Here is a 24,298-nt window from a genome sequence, read left to right as displayed (position 1 = left end):
TACTGACCTTACGACTTATCTTAGAAGAAAGATTAAGGAAAGGCAAACCTACATTTCTAGCATTTGTAGATTTAGAGAAAGCTTTTGACAATGTTGACTGGAATACTCTCTTTCAAATTCTAAAGGTGGCAGGGGTAAAATACAAGGAGCGAAAGGCTATTTACAATTTGTACAGAAACCAGATGGCAGTTATAAGGGTCGAGGGGCATGAAAGGGAAGCAGTGGTTGGGAAGGGAGTGAGACAGGGTTGTAGCCTCTCCCCGATGTTATTCAATCTGTATATTGAGCAAGCAGTAAAGGAAACAAAAGAGTAGGTATTAAAATCCATGGAGAAGAAATAAAAACTTTGAGGTTCGCCGATGACATTGTATTTCTGTCAGAGACAGCAAAGCACTTGGAAGAGCAGTTGAACGGAATGGACAGTGTCTTGAAAGGAGGATATAAGATGAACATCAACAAAAGCAAAATGGGGATAATGGAATGTAGTCGAATTAAGTCAGGTGATGTTGAGGGAATTAGATTAGGAAATGAGACACTTAAAGTAGTAAAGGAGTTTTGCTATTTGGGGACCAAAATAACTGATGATGGTCGAAGTAGAGAGGATATAAAATGTAGACTGGCAATGGCAAGGAAAGTGTTTCTGAAGAAGAGAAATTTGTTAACATCGAGTATAGATTTAAGTGTCAGGAAGTCGTTTCTGAAAGTATTTGTATGGAGAGTAGCCATGTATGGAAGTGAAACATGGATGATAAATAGTTTGGACAAGAAGAGAATAGAAGCTTTCGAAATGTGGTGCTACAGAAGAATGTTGAAGATTAGGTGGGTAGATCACATAACTAATGAGGAGGTATTCAATAGGATTAGGGAGAAGAGAAGTTTGTGGCACAAGTTGACTAGAAGAAGGGATCGGTTGGTAGGACATGTTCTGAGGCATCAAGGGATCACAAATTTAGCATTGGAGGGCAGCGTGGAGGGTAAAAATCATAGAGGGAGACCAAGAGATGAATACACTAAGCAGATTCAGAAGGATGTAGGATGCAGTAGGTACTGGGAGATGAAGGAGCTTGCACAGGATAGAGTAGCATGGAGAGCTGCATCAAACCAGCCTCAGGACTGAAGACCACAACAACAACAACAACATCAATAACACAATTAATTGTGAGAGAAGTGTAGTAACATTCTGATCATTAATTAATTCACCACCAAGTGACCACAACACAGTTACAGAGCTTTATTAACATACAGTGAGTAACAGACAGAAGCAAGATGTCACATTTACCAACAGAATCACTTCCCCATCAAAACTACATAGGTGGCTGATAATATCACACTTACTTTACATGAAAGCTCACACAACAATTCAAATAAGTACTTACTTAATAAACTGAAAATAACTTGACTATATAAACAAGAGCTCAAGAAAGTTATTTTATCTACCTACATTGAGAACTGTTTGACAGGAAATGCTGGGAAGGTACAGTTTGTCTGTAGACTGAAAAGCAAGCAGTACTTGTGATGGAGGAAGTTGCCTTTTCTGGAAGAATGCTGCCACTGCTATACAGGATAACTAAGGATCAATTTCCCCCTCTAGCAGTGTAGAACAGAGTGTAGAGATTTACATAGATTCTACCCTTACACATTTCTTGTACTAGTATTATTAGCAATTCATATCTGTAGTCCATGTTGTGTTAATGCACTGTGTGGAAAACAAACTACCCCAGACATGTGTGCACACTGTTTCACCAGTCATTCATGGGGCAAGCTGAGCAAGGGTCAGTATAACTTTTGTGAAACACCCTGTGGTTTCTTTCTGTGATGTAGTGGAGAAGAGAGAACGGGAATTGGCTTCTCACCCTTCAATTTGCAGACCTATGAAGGAGGGAAGTGCACCACAATCCTGCAACCTTTCTTCCTTCATGCTTTTAACCTCAACCCTCACCCCCCACTCACCTTGTTACACCACCAGAACACAATTTATCTCTTAATGCAGTTATCCTGCATTTGGATGTGGTACAGACATTTAATATTTCTTCTTAACCAATTTCATTAAACAATAAACATAAATTTTATACCATTAAAACACTATTCTTAATAATCTGAAATTTTTCCATCCCCTGCAACAGAAAATATTAGTTGTAGTGAAAAAATGAATGGTACCTCTTTTGCAGAAAATTTACTGCAGTTTAATTTTGTACTGGGAAACATTTTTGGTAGAAGCCATTGTTTTTTAGATTTCCATGAAAAATATAAAACAGTGACTATTAAACACCACTCTTACATATGCACATACACCACCAGTCAGGATTTTTAGTATGTTGTTCATGAGACTCCCCGTAACACTGTCCAAAAGTTTGTGACTACATGAACATTTTTCCCACATCAACCTTTTTTGGTCTTTGTTGACTGAGTTAAATGTATGCTAATGCTTGTGAAAACTGTATGGCCATGAAGGATTTATAAAAAATTAACCTGTGTATGATATATAATCATACAAATAAATTATTAATGCACAGAAAAATTTCTCAAAGGAAGATCTTTCCACATGACTTCTGTCCAAATCCTGATTTCAACTGTATGGGGTATTGGATGAGCATCACACACAAACTAATGAATCCTAGGTGTGACCAACTTGCATTAAGTCAAGTGAATGGGGAAGCCAAGGAAGAAGCTGTAGTATGTGGTTCTGAAGAGAAGCTGTCTTGAATGGTTCATCCAGTATGTGGATAAGCCTTGTCCTATTGTATGCAGCTACAGGAAGGTGCTGAAGGAAGAGTGTCACTTATGATTCTTCAACTTCCCTTATGTAGCAGACCTTGTTGAGAAAACCTACAATTCAGAATAACAGAGACCATACCCAATGGTGACTTGGACTATCATATCAGACTTTCATCCAGAATGGCATCAGTCTCTGCACTCAGGGAAACAATGTTCACCCATTGGGAAGGTTGATTAGTATAAATAACATGCAACTGCTTATATTTATAGGTCAACAGTAGCTAGATGCATATTTTAATAAGAGTATAATGCTGAAAGGAATGCAGATATGGATGACATGCTGGCAAACTGTCAGGTAATGACTCACGTACATCGATGGTCAAACATTATGTGGCTGAAGGTCTGTTTCTCCATCCTGATGGCACATTTTGTAGTCCACTATCACATTTAAAACTCATATGTTTCTCTTCAGCCCAAATACTACATGCATATGCACACACGCACACCCATGCTCCCTTCCCCACACATCATTGTGATAGTGTCGCTACTTTCTTGTAGTCTGCATGCTCATGATATGTCAAACAATAAATCCAAACAGTCAACTGTATTCAAACTTCATAACTTGAATATATAGCACCCTAGGCATTGATGATACAGTAATCACTCATAGATCATCACTTAAACAGACAATAATTCACAACTGCCCTTTACAGTCATTTAAAGTGATCATTTAGAGGGCACTATGTACCCCGTACAAATAAGATTGCCCTCTAATATCTTTTATGCATCATACCATTACTCTTTTTGTGGAAATATTCCTAAGATATCGTAGAACTCTATCAATATATCATAATTTAATCAGCAATTGCTAATCATAATATTGTTTTCAACACAGATTTTAGTAGACAAAATTTTAAAAATTTATGGAATGATTTTCAGTTAATGTTGTACATAAATAATCTTTCTTTTCCAGATACAATTCACAGTTTTCACAATGAGATCCATTATCTAAATGTGGGTTTACACACAAAAATTACCTTACAGCCAGCTTTGCGGCACGCTTCCAGTGAGCGTGGGCTGGTCAGTACGTAGGGACAGTTTCTGGCAGAATTATCATCAAAATTATACAAGTTCAGCTGCAGTGGTTCATCTAGTGGCTTAGTCTTCATCATTACTTATTGTAGAATAAAAGTGGTACATGAAATTCTGAAAAATAAACAGATAGTTTTCTCATTACAAACAAAATCTTTTTAAAAATATATAAGGTTCCTTTAACATATTTTTGTGCAGTTCTCCTTAAATGCTGAAAGTTCTATAATATTATGATTTATGTGTGTATGTGTTTGTGTGTGTGTGTGTGTGTGTGTGTGTGTGTGTGTGTGTGTGTGTTCACAAATGCCTGAAATAATGTGGGGGTTTATTAAAACCAAAAATGAGAGTAAAATGCAGCCAAAAAATGGCACTGGACAGTGGTGTGCTGCTTTTCAAACAGTCAGTGTGATGGGTGCGAGGTACACGAAATGTTACAGAATTACATCATCTCTAGCCTGGCTGACAAACACCTGCTGGAACGTACGACTTTTATGCAGGATGGCACTCCACCTCATATTGCTACATGTGTGAAACATCTCTTGTGCACATGGTTTCATGAGGTTCATATGCCTGAGCAGCCAATTCTGTCATGCCTGGCCTCCCAGGTCCCTGAACCTCAGTTCATCTCATTTTTAGTTGTGGGGTTACCTGAAGTCACAAGTTTGCCATGATCCTCTGACCTCACTAGGGACGCTAAAAGACAACATCTGATGACAATTTCCCACCATACCTACTGATATGCTGTAAAGTGCTGTTCACAATATTGTCCCTCAACTACTGGTATTGTTGATGAATGACAGCCAATGTGCTGAGCATTTGTTATAAAGAACATTGTCTGTGATAAAAATCAATTTGCAAGCTAATTATTGCTTTTGTATCATATGAAGCACCATCTGCTGGTAATTTTGTCCTCTTTTTTTGCTTTCAATAGAACTCCATGTCATTTCAAGCAAGTGGGTTAACTTGTAGCTCTCTACCTACATTATTCTGTGAAGTATTTAATTTTCAAATTTTAATGGACTTCTGGGTCACCCTATAATTCTGAAATCATCACATTTCTATATGGCAATGTCATCAGATAGAATTCAACATAAACTTGTCAAGGCTATACTTTATGAAGCTTGCATAATTTCCTGATGAAATTATGTGAGAACTGAATAATCCATGTTACCCCACTTCCTCTTCTTCCCCAGTTTCATGATTTGTCTGATCATGTATCATTCACGTAACCGGCAACAGTGCAATGGAATTACTGTCGAGACCTCATATGTCAAAATGTAGTCATGTAACATCTGAAGCCAGGGCTGCTGCTGTTCCTACCACCACCACTACTACTACTACTACTACTACTGCTACTCAAATGAACAACAACAATTATAATGGTAACACTAATAATGTATTTCTAGTAATACTCTAACACTAATATCTCAACAACAACAAAAATGCCCCCAACAGACATTTCTGGTCTTCAAAATTATATAATTTGCCTGAAATTGAGTGAGGAAAGCACAGAGAGTACAAAAGAAGATAATCAATAAATAAATATTTTCATCCTTTTCAACATCAGTCTAGTGTTTCTTAATTTCATTTGCACAATTGCTTATCAAATTTAGAGTAACTGTGAGTTCTGTTTAATTTTGTTTATTTGTTCATAGCATGGCTAGATTTTTTTTATTTTAGATAGTACACTTTACTTGAAAGTTGAATGTTTCCAGCATGTATCTCATCAGAGAGCTAGATTTCACCCTTCTACTGGGATTTCTCTGTGCAGTCACAGTTCTTCGTTGGTAAATTCACTGTAGTCCAATGATTTACTTTTGCATTAATTATTGTGTGACTTTGTTCATAGCAGTTTCAAATCCTCCCATCAAATCTCTCTCTCTCTCTCTCTCTCTCTCTCTCTCTCTCTCAATGTGTGTGTGTGTGTGTGTGTGTGTGTGTGTGTGTGTGTGAGAGAGAGAGAGAGAGAGAGAGAGAGAGAGAGAGAGAGAGAGAGAGAGAGAGAGAGAGCACTGTTTCTGTGATCATATTAGTTTCAGATTTACTGATTTCCTCTACATGTATGAATGGGTGATGGAGCTTCTCATAAAGGACTCAAGCTGTCTTCACAAAGGAAAGGGGTCCTCAGGTAGTAGAGTATGGAAGCTTAGCAGAAGAGCTGGCAATAGCACTTCTACGCCTAGCCAAATCCTCTCAGAGTGACAGTGTCCAGAATTTTTAGACACACATGAGATTTGCATATACATGCAACTGGCATCCATAGTTGATTAAGAACTGCACAGATTCTTTATAATACTGGAGCTGGTGTGCTCCCCAGAGCTGAGGCAAGACACTTAATGATGTTAACTGCCTGGAGGAACCTAGTCTTTAGCCTATTGTGGTTGTCAACAAAGAGCGTCTTCCATCAACAGGTTAGGCTGAGAAATAAAAAAAATTTAACACTCACAATTTTGTTTGTAATTTTCAATACAAATGGGTGATAAATGCCATGTGAGTGATGAAAATGAATGTACAGGGTTTCATCTGCAGAAAACTTGACACCTGTGCATTTTTTCACTTCTACAGTCTGCAGGTCTTCAGTTTCAATTGGTGTAATGCTGTTGCAGGCTTTGTGGAGCAGTAAAATATCATAAAATCATCACTGTATATGGATCATTAACTGGTCCCCTTATCATGCTCATTATATTGTCACTTGAGATGAAAATCATGGTAATGCTCAAAGACATTATCCTCTTGCTCAAAGATGCCTCATAAGACTTCCTCTATTGCCAAGAAACAAAGTACTGTATAAAGTTAGGAGCTGTTCTCAGAACCCCCACTGACAAAAGTGTTCATGGACATTATATTTCTAAGTGGTATCACAGGGCCTCAACATCCAGCATGCCCAAACTAGCAGTAGTAGAATATGTCCTGTGGCCCACTTTGGAGGTGAATAAGGAACTGTCTGGATTCAGAATCCAGGCGAAATGGTATTTCATAATACATTCTAAGGTCTTTGCTATGCAGCTTGTGAAGAACAGACTATGATAACCACATGGTCTAGGTCAGTCTTTTCCAGGTTTTGAAACAGGTACACTCCATGATATCCCTTTACTTTTTATAATGACTTGGTATCTTGTAAAACAAAAAGAAAACTGTATCTGTCAATCCAAAACAGTTCTGATGTTGATACTATAGCACATTACAAGAAATACTGCAAAATATTAAAGACTGTAATACGGACATCAAACCAAATATATTACAAGGAAAAGATAGTCATATCAGATAACAAAATAAAGACAATATGGGATATAGTGAAGGAGCAGACCAGTAGAACCAGACATGAAGAGGGACAAATAGCATTAAGAGTAAATGATACATTGGTGACGGGTGTGTATAGTGTTGCAGAACTTTTTAACAAACATTTCATAACTGTTACTGAAAAGATGGAGTTGTCAGGTTCTGTAGATGCTGCTATGGAATACCTCAGACCAGACATTTCAAGTAACTTCCATAATATGAATTTGACCCTCACTACCCCAGCAGAAATAGTGTCCATCATAAAATCTTTAAAATCAAAAACATCTAGTAGGTATGATGAAATACCAACAAAGCTAATTAAAGAATGTGATTCTGAGTTAAGTAACATATTAAGCTATCTGTGTAACCAGTCGTTTATCAGTGGAATATTTCCTGAATGGTTAAAATATGCTGAAGTTAAGCCACTGTTTAAGAAGGGAGATAAAGAAATAGCATCAAATTTCTATCCAATTTCACTTTTGCCAGCATTCTCAAAAATTTTAGAAAAAGTAATGTACAATCGGCTTTATAACCATCTTATCTCGAATAACATACTGTCAAAGTCACAGTTCGGATTTCTAAAGGGTTGTGATATTGAGAAGGCTATCTACACTTACAGTGAAAATGTGCTTAATTCATTAGATAAAAAATTGCAGGCAACTGGTATACTTTGTGATCTGTCAAAGGCATTTGACTGTGTAAATCACAATATCCTTTTAAGTAAATTAGAATATTGTAGTGTAACAGGAAATGCTGCAAAATGGTTCAAATCTCATATCTCTGGCAGGAAACAAAGGGTGTTATTAGGAAAGAGACATGTATCAAGTTATCAGGCATCATCCAACTGGGAACTAATTACATGTGAGGTCCCACAAGGTTCCATTTTAGGGCCCTTACTTTTTCTTGTGTATATCAATGACCTTTCATCAGTAACATTACCAGATGCCAGGTTCGTTTTGTTTGCCGATGATACAAACATTGCAATAAATAGCAAATCAAGTGTAGTCTTAGAAAGATCAGCTAATAAAATATTTTTGGACATTAATCACTGGTTCCTAGCCAATTCCTTGTCACTAAACTTTGATAAAACGCGCTACATGCAGTTCAGAACTTGGAAGGGGTGTCCCACGAGTATATGCCTAACATATGATGACAAGCAGACAGAAGAAGCGGACAGTGTTAAATTCCTGGGATTACAGCTTGATAATAAATTCAACTGGGAAAAGCACACCACAGAACTGCTGAAGCGTCTTAACAAATCTCTATTTGCAATGCGAATTGTGTCAGACATGGGGGATATAAAAATGAAAAAGCTGGCATACTATGCTTACTTTCATTCCATAATGTGATATGAGATTATTTTTTGGGGTAATTCATCAAGCCAAGCTAAAGTTTTCTGGGCACAAAAATGTGCAGTAAGTGTTATATGTGGTGTGAACTCAAGAACATCCTGCAGAAGCCTGTTTAGGGAACTAGGGATACTAACTACTGCTTCCCAATATATTTATTCTTTAATGAAATTTGTCATTAAAAATATATCACTTTTTCAAACCAACAGCTCAATTCATGGAATCAAGACTAGATATAAGAATAATCTTCAGAAGGATTTGAAGTCACTTAGTCTTGTACAAAAAGGTGTGCATTATTCAGGAAAACACATTTTCAATAACTTGCCAGCAGCCATAAAAAGCTTAACAACCAATGAAATTCAGTTTAAGAGAAGCCCAAAGGATTTATTGGTGGCCAACTCCTTCTACTCCATTGATGAATTTCTCAGTAGAACCAACTGATTTGTGTGTGTGTGTGTGTGTGTATATATAACTTCTGCACCATTTCAGTGCAGTAATGTGCTCATTGTAAATAAGTATTATAGTAGTTGTATTACACATTTATTACCTTATAACTAAATAAAAAAAATTTTATTTTAAATTCAGTGCATTAGCATTTGTAAAATGATTCTTTCATATAGTGTTCATTAAAAAATGATGATCATTCCACTTGGGACCTGAGGAATTGTACATTAGCTTATTTGTTTGAGTTGTAAATATTTGTCACGTATTGTTGTTTTTCTGACATGTTCCACATCCTGGATCAATTGGAATGAAAGTAAACCTAATCTAATCTATTCTACCCAAAAGGCTGTGAGGTTTTCAGCAGCTGATTAGTGTATGAATTTACCCAGAGTTGCTCAACTGTTCCCGAGAACTGCTCAAGGGAGAGGTGATTTTGTAGATGGTCTTGAGAATGGATACATTATATTAAAGCAACACCTACATTTTATAAATGTATGACTAGAGAAACATTTAGATTGTGATATAAGTACATCCATTTGATGGGTAATACTACACTCACCTAAAATGGCTATGCAGCCAAAACTACACACAAGTGGGAACTACAAAATAAAATGACATCTTAATTGAGCCAACAACAGTCAGAAAAAGATACTAATGATATTTGTGTGACAATATCAGTCTTTGGAATGTGTTGTTTACTAACCTTGCCAGACAGGCAGATGGGCGACCAAGACTTATTGATATGTCTAATGGTGCACATGTCCAGTGATGGTGCCTGCAGCAGGAACAAAGGCTGATATCGCAGGCCAGTATCATAGGCTGGTCACATGAAAACTGATAAAGCCAAATATAAAGTAGTCTCTGCCTCAGTTACTCTTATTTGTCCCACCTATGCCTGTGGACTCCACAATGCAATGATTTTTTACTGTGTGTATGGTGTTATGAATCCTAAACTTGTGGTATCCACCACCTCTAGGCTATATAAAACTTTGATTATGAGGTAAATGTTATCCAGTTAAGTCATACTTTGACTTCATTCTGCTACTCACAAATGACTTCATAATGAATTCTATTTGTGGCTTAAGTGAATACTTTGCCAATGACTATTACTGTTTGGTTCATGGACTAGCTGGCAGTTCACGTTGTTGTTACAGAAGCTATTTATGCTCTATAAACACTGTGGCCTGAAATAAGGGGTACACCCTTGGTGACAAGGAGGTTGTGGTTTTGCTTCACCTAGTGCTACCATGGATGCCACATTTCTTAATCTTTGACAGCAACAGCTGTCACAGCAGCAGCAACAGTTAAGGTCTTGATCAAGCATTTAACCTGTTCACATGAACAACAGCAGCAGCAGAGGCATCTACAGTATCAAGACTTGATCAAGCACTTAACTGATTCCCCAATGTAGCAGTTACAGGCATTGTCAGTCACCCCAGCATTTCAGCTCAATCATAGTCTCAGTACAAGAATTTATCAACTGCAGGAGGATGGGACACATTTATGGAACACAATAACCATGTGGTCTAAACTGAATGCGAACAGTGAGATTCTTGGTTCTAGAAATTTTACTAATAACAGTACAGAGATGTGTCAGATTTGTAAAACTAGGACTGTGTATGACAATCAAAAATGCATTTTGTGTTATACCATTACTGAACTGACTGAAAAATATAAGACAGATAAGAGAGTCAGAGTGTGCAAAAGTATACCCCCAATGTCATCTACAGAAAATGTTCAAAGTATGGAGAGACACAAATGAATGTTACTGCAAAATGTCAACTATCAAAGGAATTGCATGTAAAATGTAAAACAGTGTTTCACAGTAGCTGAACAATAGCAGACCCAAAGGAAAAATGTGGCTGTGTTCGAAGTTTTCCATCCCAAAATTAAACCTACAAGAAAGAAGCAAAGAAGAAATCATTTCTGTACTAACTAAAGATGCACAAATGTGTAAAGACAAATACAAAAAGTTGCAACTGTCCAAAATGCACACTATTCACCAGGAAAGCACAACAAACTGTAGTGTAATTTCAACAGATGAACCTTACCATTACTAATCTTGAAAGTAGCTCCAATAAGACCAACAAGTCAGACATACAGCAATGAGGAAAAAGAAAACAGGAGGTCTTAACCAGTGCTACAAAACTTATTAAGCTTCAAAAATAACACAAAAAAGACATACAAAAATGCAGTTCTCCAATTTTTAATGAAGATTCACAGTGAAAATCATAACGTTGTACAGCCCCAGCATGTCAGAATACGAAAAAGAAACAGAAAGTTTATTTTTTCTTGCACACAGTCTTGGTCGTATTATTGCTACTTGGATCAATGAGACAATAGTTAGAAAAGCAATAGCATTTTTAAGCCTGGTGCTCCCACGTCTGAAACTGGAAAACTCATCCACTTGCCTGACATCAGCAATTTAACTGATAATGACTTTGTTGTGCTGTTTGAAGGAGCAAATGATGTATTTAAAAATGAAACATGAAACCTCTAAGCCAGTGCCAAACTAAAAAAAAAATGTTTAGGACACTTTGTCACACAAATGTCCAATTAATGACCATTCCACACCAATATGACCACTCTCCATGATCATGTGTTAACAAAGTAATGAGTGCTGCAAACAATGGATTGCTCTCGAAAGTATGCACACAGTATGAAAACATAGAAGCTGTTGATCTCAGTGCTACAGGACATAGATTCCACACTACACATGGACTACACTTAAAGGGGCTAGAGAATTAGCTTGTGGTGGAAAAAATAAGCAGATGTATTGTCAAGAAATCGGAGATAAGACATATAGTATCAAAGAAAACAGATCCATCTTCACATCTTCTCCATTCATCAAAACATCAATCATCTCCCTCTTATGCACAAGTGATCCACAGTTCATTGTAAGAAAAGATTTGGACTCCAACAACTCAGAAAAAGACTTCACGCTCCCACACACATGATTTTTTTATGGACAAATTCTTACCAAGCAAGAATGAGGTTAGTGGGTTAATAAAAATGCCCTTAGGGAACTTAATGTTAATGTAAAAATCAGTACTGGTAATCAAATAAATTGCAGTAGCATAGGTCTTTCTGTTTGTCATCAAAACATTCAGTCAACAACAAACAAAATTTTAGATTTAGAGATTTTACTAAATACGGAAGTCCGCTCTATCAGTGTTTTGTGCACTACAGGGTACTGGCTAAATGTTGACCAAATTGTCTCCTTTTCTACACTGCAGTACATAATACAAATTATTTCTGTAGAAACAGTTATAAAAATGGAGGTACTGTAATTTTCATAAAGCTAGGTTTAAAATATAAATCTATTAATAAGTTTCAGCATCTCAGTGTGGAAAAGGATTTTCAGCTGGCACTTATTGAAGTCAATGAGGCAAATACAGTTTTAGCCTGCATATATTGCTCCCAAATGGAAATTTTTGGTCATTACTAAATAAGCTTGAATATGTACTAAACAGGCTTCATATATACAAGAAATCAATAGTGCTGTCGGGGGACTTCAACACTGATTTTCTTGGAACCAGCAAAAGAAAGAGCTACCACTCAATGTCAGATATACTTTCAACTTAAAACAATCCAAACAAGAATCATAAAAACTACTGCCACTGCCCTGCATCAGATATTCGTGAATACAAACTATACTGCAAAATGTATAAGCTCAAGCTGTTACCTTCGAAAGCAACTTGCTGCCTTCCCAGAACTACAAAAGAACTGTAACAGCAAGAAGTTTCAATACACATAATACAGGAACATTCAATTCCCTATTATCAGGAGAAAGGCAGGAAGAAATTTTACAAATGACTATTCCACACCAATATGACCAATCTCCATGATCATGTGTTAACAAAGTGATAAGTGCTGCAAATGACGGATTGCTCTTGAAAACAACAACAGGTTCGAGAAATTCTCTATCATCTTCAGTGATTGCTTTAAAATCATTCCCTTTCAAAACACAAGTAATAAGAGTCACAACTTCAAAAGCAAAGAGACGTATAACAACAGGTATCAGAACCTCAAATGTGAGGAAAAGACAAATACTCAGATATAGGAAAAACAGTAACATACCCCCCACTGCTGAACAGCTATATTCAGAAATACATTCAAATCTACATAAAATTGATAAGTGAGGCAAAAAACTGACCAATGATAAGTTAATAACAATCAGCAAATAAAAGCCAAGCACTATGGAAAATAATAAAGAAGGAAACAAATTAAGTTTCCCCTAAAATGGAAAATCTCACTCTGAACCATGAGAACATGAGTGTAGCTGATCTGCAACACATCGAAAAAAATTTCAGGTGTTACTATGCAGATATCACAAATAATTTAATAGTCAGTGACAAAACATATACTAGAAAGAAAGAGAAAAACAAAGTGCAGTCATGTTCCTCTCCAGATGAGATCATCCATGTTGCGTTAACTCTTAAGAAAATGTCATCAGGAATTAATGGTATTCCTGACTGCATCATAAAGCAATGTGTTAGAAACACTTCACTGCCTCATGCAGATATAGCCAATACATCTTTTCTGTCAGGGACAATCCCAGGCTGTTTAAAAATTGCAAAATTGGTCCCTGTTTACAAGAAAGGAGACAAATCAAATACAGAAAACTATGTAATAACAGCCTCATTATCATGCTTTAGTGAAATCATAGAAAAAGTAATGCATAATAGGTTAATGAAATTTTTTGAGAAAACCAAAATTCTCACTGATACTCAGCATGGATTCAGGAAAATAAACAACAACTAGTGCTATCTATGATTTTATACACAATTCCCTTCAAACAATGGACAAAAATCAAACACAGGCATCTTTTTAGACTTAATAAAGCCTTTCCCATAGTGGACCACAACATATTGCTGGACAAGCTCCAAGTATATGGCATTGGAGGCACTGTGCTAAAATGGTTCACATCATACTTGACAAACAAACAAACAAACAAACACTGTTCGAACAGACCTTGAAGGCCCAACAGTACTGACCAGCCACCATATCATCCTCAGCCCTTAGGCATCACCGGATGTGGATACAGAGGGGCATGTGATCAGCACACTGCTCTCCCAGCCATTGTCAGTTTTTGTGACCTGCTTGACAAACAGGAAACAGAAAATACAAATAAAACATGAACTATAGGAAATTACACTGAAACACCAAAGAAGCTGGTATAGGCATACATATTCAAACACAGAGATATACTATGTGATCAAAAGTATCCGAACACACCCAAGAACATGCATTTTTAATGCTTGCCGGTAAATGCCAAACGACACCTCACTTGGTGTAAAGAGCTTAAACATTGGACAACTCAGCAGTGGAAAAACATTGTGTGGAGTGACGAATCAGGTACAGAATGTGACGATCTGATGGCAGGGTATGGGTATGGCGAATGCACGGTGAACATAATCTGCCAGTTTGTGTAGTGCCAACAGTAAAATTCGGAGGCGGTGGTGTTATGGTGTGGTCGTGTTTTTCATGGAGGGCTCTGGCACCCCTTGTTGTTTTGCATGGCACTATCACAGCACAGGCCTACATTGAGCACCTTCTTGATTCCCACTTCCCACTGTTGAAGAGCAATTTCAGGATGGCAATTGCATCTTTCAACATGATCGAGCACCTGTTCATAATGCACGGTCTATGGTGGAGTGGTTACACGACAGTAACAGCCCTGTCATGGACTGGCCTGCACAGAGTCCTCACCAGAATCCTATAGAACACCTCTGGGATGTTTTGGAAAGCCGACTTCATGCCAGGCCTCACTGAGCAACATCTATACCTCTCCTCAGTGCAGGACTCTGTGAAGAATGGACCACCATTCCCCAAGAAACCTTCCAGCACTTCACTGAACATATGCCTGCGAGAGTGGAAGCTGTCATCAAGGGTAAGGGTGGGCCAACAACATATTGAGTTCCAGCATTACCGGTGGGAGGGTGCCACAAACTTGTAAGTCATTTTCAGCCAGGTGTCTGAATACTTTTGATCACATAGTGTATATAAAAAGGAAGAACCTGGCACAAGAGGTCGGCAGTGCCTATATAAGACAACAAGTGTCTGGCACAGTTGTTAGATCGGTTACTGCAATGGCAAGTTATCAAGATTTAAGTGAGTTTGAACATGGTGTTATAGTTGGCACATGAGCAATGGGACACAGCATCTCTGAGGTAGTGAAAATGGGGATTTTCCCATACAACCATTTCACAAGTGTACTGTGGATATCAGGAATCCAATAAAACATCAAACCTCCGACATCGCTGCGGCCGGAGAAAGATTCTGCAAGAACAGGACCAATGATGACTGAAGAGAATTGTTCAACATGACAGAAGTGCAACTCTTCTGCAAATTGCTGTAGATTTCAATGCTGGGCCATCAACAAGTGTCAGTGTGCGAACCATTCAACGAAACATCATCGATATTGCCTTTTGGAGCCAAAGGCCCACTCAAGTACCATTGATGACTGCATGACACAAAGCTTTACACCTTTCCTGGGCCAGTCATCACTGACATTGGACTGTTAATGACTGGAAACACATTGCCTGGTTGGACGAGTCTCATTCCAAATTGAATCGAGCGGATAGACGTGTACGGGTATGGAGACAACCTCATGAATCCATGGACCCTGCATGTCAGCAGAGGACTGTTCAAGCTGGTGGAGGCTCTTTAATGGTGTGGGGCATGTGCAGTTGGAGTGATATGGGACCAATAATGTGTGTAGATACGACTCTGACAGGTGACACGTATGTAAGCATCCTGTCTCGTCAACTGCATCCATTCATGTCCATTGTGCTTTCTGTCAGACTTGGGCAATTCCAGCAGGACAATGCAACAACCCACATATCTAGAATTGCTACAGAGTGGCTTCAAGAACCTTCTTCTGAATTTAAACACTTCCGCTGGCCACCAAACTCACTAGGCATGAACATTATTGAGCATATCTAGGATGCCTTGAAACATGCTGTTCAAAAGAGATCTCCAACCCCTCATATCCTTATGGATTTATGGACAGACCTGCAAGATTCATGGTGTCAATTCCTTCTAGCACTACTACAGACATTAGTTGTGGCCATGCCACATAATGTTGTGGCACTTCCGCATGCTCGCAGGGGCCCTACACGATATTAGGCAGGTGTACCAGTTTCTTTGGCTCTTCAGTGAAATTATTATTTTTTTTTTTTAAAAAAAAAAAAGAAGAAGAAGAAGAAGAAGAAGAAGAATAGAGTCCCCCAGGAATCCCTTCTTGGCCCAATCCTCTTTCTCCTGTATATAAACAATTTATACCTAAATATTGAGTCACAAACAAACTTATTACAGGAAATACCCCAAGTCAGCTACAAGCAGCTATAAATAAAACTACAGCACAGCTAAACAGATGATTTGAGGGGAATAAACTACTGACAACCACTGAGAAATCAACATTCCTAAATTTCTGTTGAAAAGGTGATGCATGCAACACCATTGTGATGATAAACTTCAACAAAATTTCATCTTCTCTATAAAAAGCATTTAGGCATTTAGCTTCAAAATAAGATCAAACGGCATGCACATATAAACAAAATAAATGGAACATTGAATAAAAATGTTATAGTCTATGATTACTCTCTGGTGAAGTAAGTTCTAGCACTGTCGAAACTACCTTCTTAGTTCGATTTCACAGCATCGTATTGTATTGAATTATATTCTGGGTAATACAGCACCTAGTTCACTCATTTTCTTAACCTAACAAAGAACTATAAGAGCAATGCAACATGCCTGACAGACAGGTTCTTGCAAACCCCTCTTTAAAAGTCATAGATCCTTCCATTTCTCTGTATGTACATACTAGAAATCTGTATGTATGTTACAATGAATTTGAAAAAAAAAAAGAAACTTTTAATATCCACTAGCATGATACAACACAAAAGGAAAAATTTAATGTCCAGTCAGTAAGGAAATCAGGGTACAAAACTTTCACAATAAACAGTGGTATACAAATTTCCAATAGTCTTCCACATAAGGTAAAAATCTTATCATCATCCACACTCTTTTGTAAAGCCCTAAGGACATTCTTATTAGATCATTTCTTCTATTCAGTAGCAGAATTCTTAGAACATTTGAGGTACAGGAGACTTGACACAAGACAGTGCAATTACTCCAAATAGTGCAAGCTCTTTTGTGGATAAAGCTAAAATTTATGTATCTACTGAAATAATGGTGTATTTTTATTGTGTTGTGTTAATGTTTTGTCTCATGTTTGTTCTGTGTCCCAAAATATGGAAAGATTTATTGGATGGCCGGATGAATGAATCGATAAATAAACAAACAATTAGCTGGGAAGCACAAGCACTGTTCAAAAAGTATCTGACCTTATTTTTGATGGTAGAAACCAAGAATGGTATTAGGCCATGCACATTCACTATGTTTGTAGGCATATATAGTGCATATGTCTTACTGTTTTCACAGCCGTGGAAACAACCAGTTGCTTGTTACCCATTTACATATGAACATGCATAAATCATAGTCATTGGATTTTGTGTTGTGGGCAAAATGATAGAAAAAGTGAAACAACGTTATTGCATCAAATTTTGTTTTACGCTTGGCGATTCGCAAGTTGAAACAATCTGCAAGATTTGACAAGTGTTTGGGGATGAAGTAATGGGTATCACATAGATAAATGAGTAGTACAACTGCTTCAAAGATAAGCACTCATCAGTGAAGAGTGAAGTATGTTCATGCAGGCCTTCAATATCTGCAAATGAGATTGTTTTTGGTCATGTAAGAGCCTGGTGATGCAGGGTAAATGAATCACAATTGGAGAACTTGCAGACAAGATTAAAATTAGTATAGGATTCATTCATACCATTTTAAGGAAACATTTGGACCTCACGAGAATCTCAGCAAAATTTGTGCCACAGTTGCTAACAATTGAGCGAAGCAAATTCATTTGAAGATGGTGCAGGAAATGCAGGATGAACAGTAATCCCAAGTTTCTTAACACAGTGATCACTGGCCATGAGTCCTGGGTTTCTGGGTACAACTGAGAAACAAAGTTCCAGTCATGGCAATGGAAGCATCCCTCATCCCCAACACCCAAAATAACAAGACAGGTCCACAGCAACGTGGTAGTCCTGCTGACCATCTTTTTTTACTACAATGTCATGGTCCATCACAAGTATGCCCCAGAAGGTACTAATGTGTAGAAGGAGTACCACCAAGAGGGTCTGTGTTGCCTTTGTAAAGCAGTGAGATGCAAATGGCCAGATTTTTGGGCAGCGAGCAGTTGGCACCTTCATAATGATAACACACCAATTCAACATTCTCAATTGATCCTGAGTTGTTTGCCAAACACAAATTGGATGTGGTTTGTCACCCTCCGTATTCCTCTGACCCAGCACTAAGTCTCTTCTGGCTTTTCTCTAAACTGAAAAGACTCTGAAAGGGACCAGACTTCAGAACAAGGAAGACATTATGCAGAATTCAATGGGGTAGCTACACACCATATCAAATTAGGCTATCCAGTGATGCTTCCAGCAGTGGCAGCAGCATTGGGAGAGGTGTGTAGAGGCTGAAGGGGACTACCCTGAAGGTGATTGGCATCAAACAATGGTATCTGAATAAAGATTGATTTTATAAATAAAAGTTGGATACTTTTTGAACAGCTGTTGTATATCAAATATGGCTTGCATTGTATTTTCAGGAATGCAAGGTTAAATTCCTCGATTGCCAATGGGCCTTTTTGCTGTCTGCTATTACTGGGTTATATTCCTTGGTTCAAAAATTAACCCTGTTGTTCCAAGCATCAGTGGAGCAATTCTCTAACATATTCTCTTTATTGTCTGAGCTTTTTTCCAAAATATGTATGTTGTACCTTTACATAAAGGTCACACTGTTGAAGTACATCACAGTTCAACAAGCACCAGGTACCTGCCCCTTCTGATGCAAATTATTGCTATTTCAGATAGTGGTCAAGTACTGGCAAGGTGTAAAATTTTGTTACAGGCAACACTGCAAGACATTCTGATGACTTTTCCTTTTGGTAGCAGTGAATCATTCTCAGTTATGAACTAATACACATATTTTAGTGTAGGCACTCCCTCACTAAATGAAGTGCAGTCAAAGTTAGGAGTGTAAGCTCAATGTGAGGTTCCGCTTGGTTGTGTGCAACTGATGGTCACCTATAATCAGGTGTTGCAGACTAGTAATTTTTGGCTGTGACAAATCTGTCAGTCAAGAATATATTTGACCTTGACACATATCACTCTTTTGGAGTTTCATTATATTCCGCTGTATACTCCTTCAGCTTGTCAGTACTGTGTGTTTCCATTAAAATGCTTTGTATGCAATTTGTGCCACTGTTTGAACTTGGTTTAGGGAAATCAGTCGACTTTCAGGCACTCATTGCCTTAAAGCTGACAGTAAGCCTCAGATTTTGCAAAGCTCACTCAATTCCATTTACCATTAAGGATTAGGTTAAGATTTAAAAATATTAACTAAAGAACAACAAGTTTTATCCCCTGTGTCCTACAGGGTGTGGGCTTTGCCATCAGTGACAGTCAGAGAAAATGGGGGCTTCCTTTGGTGTGTGGAGACTTAAGTAAATTCCAGGAGGTATATTATTCTCTAAAACAGATCTTGCAGAGCCATATTTTCAGTTGCCTCTCGATGAACACCCACAGAAGAGTTCAATCATGAACATGGCATTTGGACTATATCTATATAACAGGCTACCTTTCAGCATGGCTAATGCCCCTGATACATTCCAAAGGTTTCTTGAAAAGACTATTGCAAGAATTACATTGTGTGAATTACCTTGTCACTCATGTTGGACTGTGGTTCAGAAACTGCAACTGTTTACAACATTTAAAATTTATAATTCCAGTGCCATATTATGATAACAATTTCTACCTTATTTTTATTGAAATTATGTTCAGGCAGACAACTTGCTATATCCAGTGAACAAAAACATTTTGTGATCCACTGAGCCACCTGAAGATGAGGATGTAAACCCCTGAAAAGCATTATGAGAGAAAATAAAAACGACTGATACAGATAATTGTTTTAATTTATCTTTTGCATAAATTACCTTGATGATATTCTGGTTACTGGCTGTACAGCAGACAACCTTTGCACAGCCTACATCTGGTTTTTGTGGCGTTTGTACAGAAAGGCCTGAAGTGTAACTTTTCCAGATGTACCTTCTTCGAACCATCTGTCCCTTATTTAGATTATATCCTCAGTCTTTGGTCTACTGCAAAATATGTACTGGCTATTCAGAATATACCTGTGCCTAAATTCATTAAAGACTTGCAGGGAAATAGTTTGTTTACAGGTAGACAGTCATCTAGAGCAATAGCTTGATGACTTCTCTATAAATTCCTGGGACATTGCTATGAATCCTGCAGTATGTCTGATCAGATTGGCCTCCCTAGCTCTCCAGTGCAAATCCACCATATTTCATTGTTTTTTTTTTTTTCATGGGCAGCAACAACTTCAGGTTCAGCAGAAGATGAAAAACAGTGCCATGCAGTGGTACCATCGTCTCTGTGGCACTGGGTGTTTCAGCTCATTCATCAATCCCACTGGGGGATTTTTAGGATGAGGCAATCAGCATGTCGCTATGTCTACTGGCCTTATATGGATGACAATGTTACATGGGTGGTGTGACAGCGTACCATTTGCTGGGCACATGAACAAGCCTCACTCCAGTCATTCTCACCTGCACCAACATAGCCATAGGACCAAGTTCATGCGAATTTTGTAAGCACTTTTCTGGGGTCTATGAGGTTAACCATCATGGACTCCTCCTCCCACTTCCTGGGTGCTGTCTGCCTCCAGCTGACAACAATAGCAGTCATGGTGGGATCCTCGAAATGCAGGTGACTTCAAAAGGTTTTGCACTGGCAGTGTTACTATACATCTAAGCATACCACATTTCCCTCCTGCCTCAAATAGGCTGGCAGAACAGTCCATATGAAGTTTTAAGGTGCAAATTCAGAAAGCTTTGTGGTCTGATAACTTGGCTCCAGTGACAAACTCCTTCCTAGATTCTTACAGGTACATATCTGTCAGGATCAAAGTAGAGTGGAACTTCTTCATCAGCACTCTCACCAGATGCCTCTGGACCTATAACTACCCCTAAAGCACAAAGCAGATACAGCCACACCATTCTGTGTGGATGCCTTGATGTGGGCACACACATTTGCGTAGAGTCCAAGCTGGATCTGGGGAACAACAGATATGGAACAACAGAGGTGCCAGGTGCTGAACCTGCGACTGTAGTGGCAGTGTGGTACCGGACTGAAGCACCTAGAACCGCTCGGCTACAGTGGCCGGCTATACTGGACAACTTCCTCTTTTTCCATTTAACTTTATTTCTATCAGTCACCCATTTCACTTGCACGTAAGCAGCTGCATATTACATATAACATTTTCACAGGTTTTTCCTCAGCTGATAGGCACTCTGTGAAATGTGTTACCAGTGGGTTGCTATTTCATGAGATACAGGCATTAACAATGATAGACATTTACACTGAAACATGAACTGTGCAAGACAATAGAAAAAATGGTGAACGAGCCCATAAGTCAGTAATTTAAGTCAAAGGCATAATGAATAACTACAGAAAGAATTCTTGTTGTACACTCAGGATACAGTCACTCTCTAATTGTGTTGGTTGTTAATAACATCTAGTGGTTTTTTAAAGTAACCCTGCAGTCATTCTGTAAATACATGAGAAAAGAAATTATTTCAAGGTTGACAACACAATTTTATCTGTTGGTCAAATACCACTCTGTATTCTGAAAGATAAATTTCAGTTTTATGTCGTAATGTTAAAAGGCTATTAGTGACAAACCTTAAACATTCAGGACCAGCAGCCTTGAACAGTAGATGTCTTTATTTATCTCTATTAACACTTCAGTCTTGTTTAATTCTCTCCAGTACAATCATAACTTCAACAAAACTGAGAGAAGCAGTCCACATTCATGGACTGATGGAGACATGTTAGTTTTCTTGTAAAAGTACTTTGTTTCATTAGTGTCAGAGGTTTTCATTTAATATACACTGGCTTACATGGTGTACACATAAAATTTACACTTGTTTACACGGTGTAAACATACAATTTTTTGGTTGATTTTTCATATTTTAATTGGGAGCTACTTTCAAAGAAACAAAAAGTGCAGCTGCACTGGTGAAAGATAGCAACATTTGGGAAAGCCAGAACAACACAAATACAAGTTAGACATGTACTCAAACTTTTACTACAATTAAGCCACACGAGCAAGAAAGGTTGTAAGATCTTTAGGGATGTTATCAATTAGGCCACAAATATGAGCTATCACTACAGAAAACACTCATTTTGGAAATAAATTAAAGCAGTGTGTGAGTCAGAGGTCAATGAATCTGCCTCTGTACCTGAAGTTATTAATGTGTGATCAACTCAAAAGCAGCTATGGCTAATTCTAGAAGGGGATGAAAATTTCCATCATCAGTACTTCATTGGCAAGGGGAGAAGAATGGTAGGTAAATAATTTCCAACAACAAAACTGTGTGCCAAAACTCCATAACGCAACAGAATACCTAAAACTACATATGTGTACCCTGCAATGAAAGTTAAAGCTGCAGGATGTTTATTGAGCCTATTTAAATCTCACAGTAACCTTAGAAAACACACTACCAGTCATTTATCACTATAATATATAAAATCATGTGAAATTAGGGCAAAAATGAAAGAAGAATTTCTCATTGGAAAAATTCAGATTTAATATCACCAATGACCCAAGTTGAAACTGAATTGACAATATGTTACCCAAGAAGAAAGAAATTGTATAGGATGTAGCAGTTCTACGCCACTTTCAGATTGCAAGTGATAAACTCATAAGTCCAGAATAAAAGTAGATAAAAAAAAAAAAAACAGAAAGAAACAGACTCAGACAGGAACTCAAAAATATAGATTATGAGAATGTACTAAAATTTCAGGAGGGATACCAGGCTATATTAAGTGACAAGTTCAGTATCATAAAAAAAAGAAGTATGTAAAGGTTTAGATGCATATAGCAATTATTCAGTATAGGTATTTATGCAGACAGAAAAAGTGGCAGAAACCAAAGTTAGAAAAGAAAATCTCAAATGGTAAAACACAGCTATTAAAGAATGGATGAGAATATCGAGCATATAATAATAGGAACATGATACAACATGCTGTATTAAATAAAACTGAAGAAGTGTCTTCGAGAAGGTGTGGGAAGAAGATGCAATGAAAATTTGGTATGACTCTATCTCATTTTGTTGGACTGTTGTGTCAGGTGTAGTGGGTTTGAGGAAAAAGGAAGCAGGGAGCAGGAGAGAGGATTAGGGAAGGATGGCTGATGGCTCAGAAGGAGGCAGCAGATGTACAGGATAGGAATGCAGGAAGGGTAGGCAGCAGGTGCATGAAATAGGAATTTGACACACAGGCACCTGCACCAGTAAGTTCATGAAGTGCAAAATGAAGATGACACAAGAGAGTGGATTGAATGGGACTAACAGAACAGAGGAAGAGAAACCATTGAGAAGGATCTGTGGGTGAAAGATAAATGAAATTAGTGTCCTGAGGCAAGGTGGAGGTGGGTGTGTGATAAAGTGTTACTAGAGATTGAGGCCAGGAGGATTATAGGAACAAAGGATGCCCTGTAAGGATATCTCCCATCAATGTAGTTCAGAAGAGCTGATGCTGGAAGGAAGGCTACAGATAGCACAGTTTGTGAAGCAGCCATTAAAATAGAGCATTTTGTGCTAAGTTGCATGTTCTGCCACTGGGTTGTCAACTCTGGCCTTGTCCACAGTTTGGTGGTGGCTATTTGTTCAGGTGGACAATTGGTTTGTGGTCATGTCCACATAAAATTCTGTACAGAAATTACAAGAGAACTGTTATATGACACAAATGCTTTCACAGGTGGCTCTGCCTCTGATAGGATAGGGTAAGCCTGTGACGGAACAGAGTAGGCTGTGCTGGGCCATATCTTGCGTCTGGTTCTTCCAGAGGGATATGACCCATGTGGAAAGGGCTGGAAGTGAGTATTGTATAGGGTGGATTAGGATACTGTGTAGATTGAGTGGATGGCAGAATACGGCTGTAGAAGGGGTGGGAGGGATTATGTGTACAATGATCCGCATTTCGGGGCAGACGATAGTCAGAGTCTTGGCGAAGAACATGGTTCAATTGTTCCAGTTTGAGATGTTTGATTCTTTGAAAATGGTTCTTGGGGGTCATGTGAGGATTAGGGGTGTGTGAGGATATGGCAGGGGAATTCTGTCTGCAGACTAGGTTTGGGAGACAGTGCCTGTCTGTGAAGGCCTTAGTGAGATCTTAAGCATACTGAACAAAGGAATTCTCATCACTGCAGATGCACCATCCATGAGTGGCCAGACGGTATGGGAGTCCACCTTTCCTCTGTTA

General features: G+C 38.2%; 1 protein-coding gene across 7 annotated transcripts in view; it reads right to left on the bottom strand.

The window, feature by feature from the left end:
* Nucleotides 1–24,298, bottom strand: part of LOC126469704 (coiled-coil domain-containing protein 177) — a 304,381-nt gene that overhangs the window by 161,003 nt on the left and 119,080 nt on the right. For 4 of the 7 annotated variants that reach the window (XM_050096880.1, XM_050096881.1, XM_050096882.1 and 1 more), the window contains one exon: nucleotides 3,753–3,921. The exons of 2 other annotated variants lie outside the window; for them this stretch is intronic. In XM_050096880.1, coding sequence (XP_049952837.1) covers nucleotides 3,753–3,887 — 135 coding nt within the window. In that variant the 5' untranslated portion in view covers nucleotides 3,888–3,921. Of the gene's footprint in view, nucleotides 1–3,752; nucleotides 3,922–24,298 lie in introns of those variants that run through there. One more of the 7 variants, XM_050096885.1, reaches the window with a different exon arrangement.

The sequence above is a fragment of the Schistocerca serialis genome, chromosome 3, assembly GCF_023864345.2.
Source record: "Schistocerca serialis cubense isolate TAMUIC-IGC-003099 chromosome 3, iqSchSeri2.2, whole genome shotgun sequence".
Taxonomy (NCBI): domain Eukaryota; kingdom Metazoa; phylum Arthropoda; class Insecta; order Orthoptera; family Acrididae; genus Schistocerca; species Schistocerca serialis.
The sequence above is the reverse complement of the archived record's forward strand: the minus strand, read 5'-3'. Positions and strand labels throughout refer to the sequence as shown.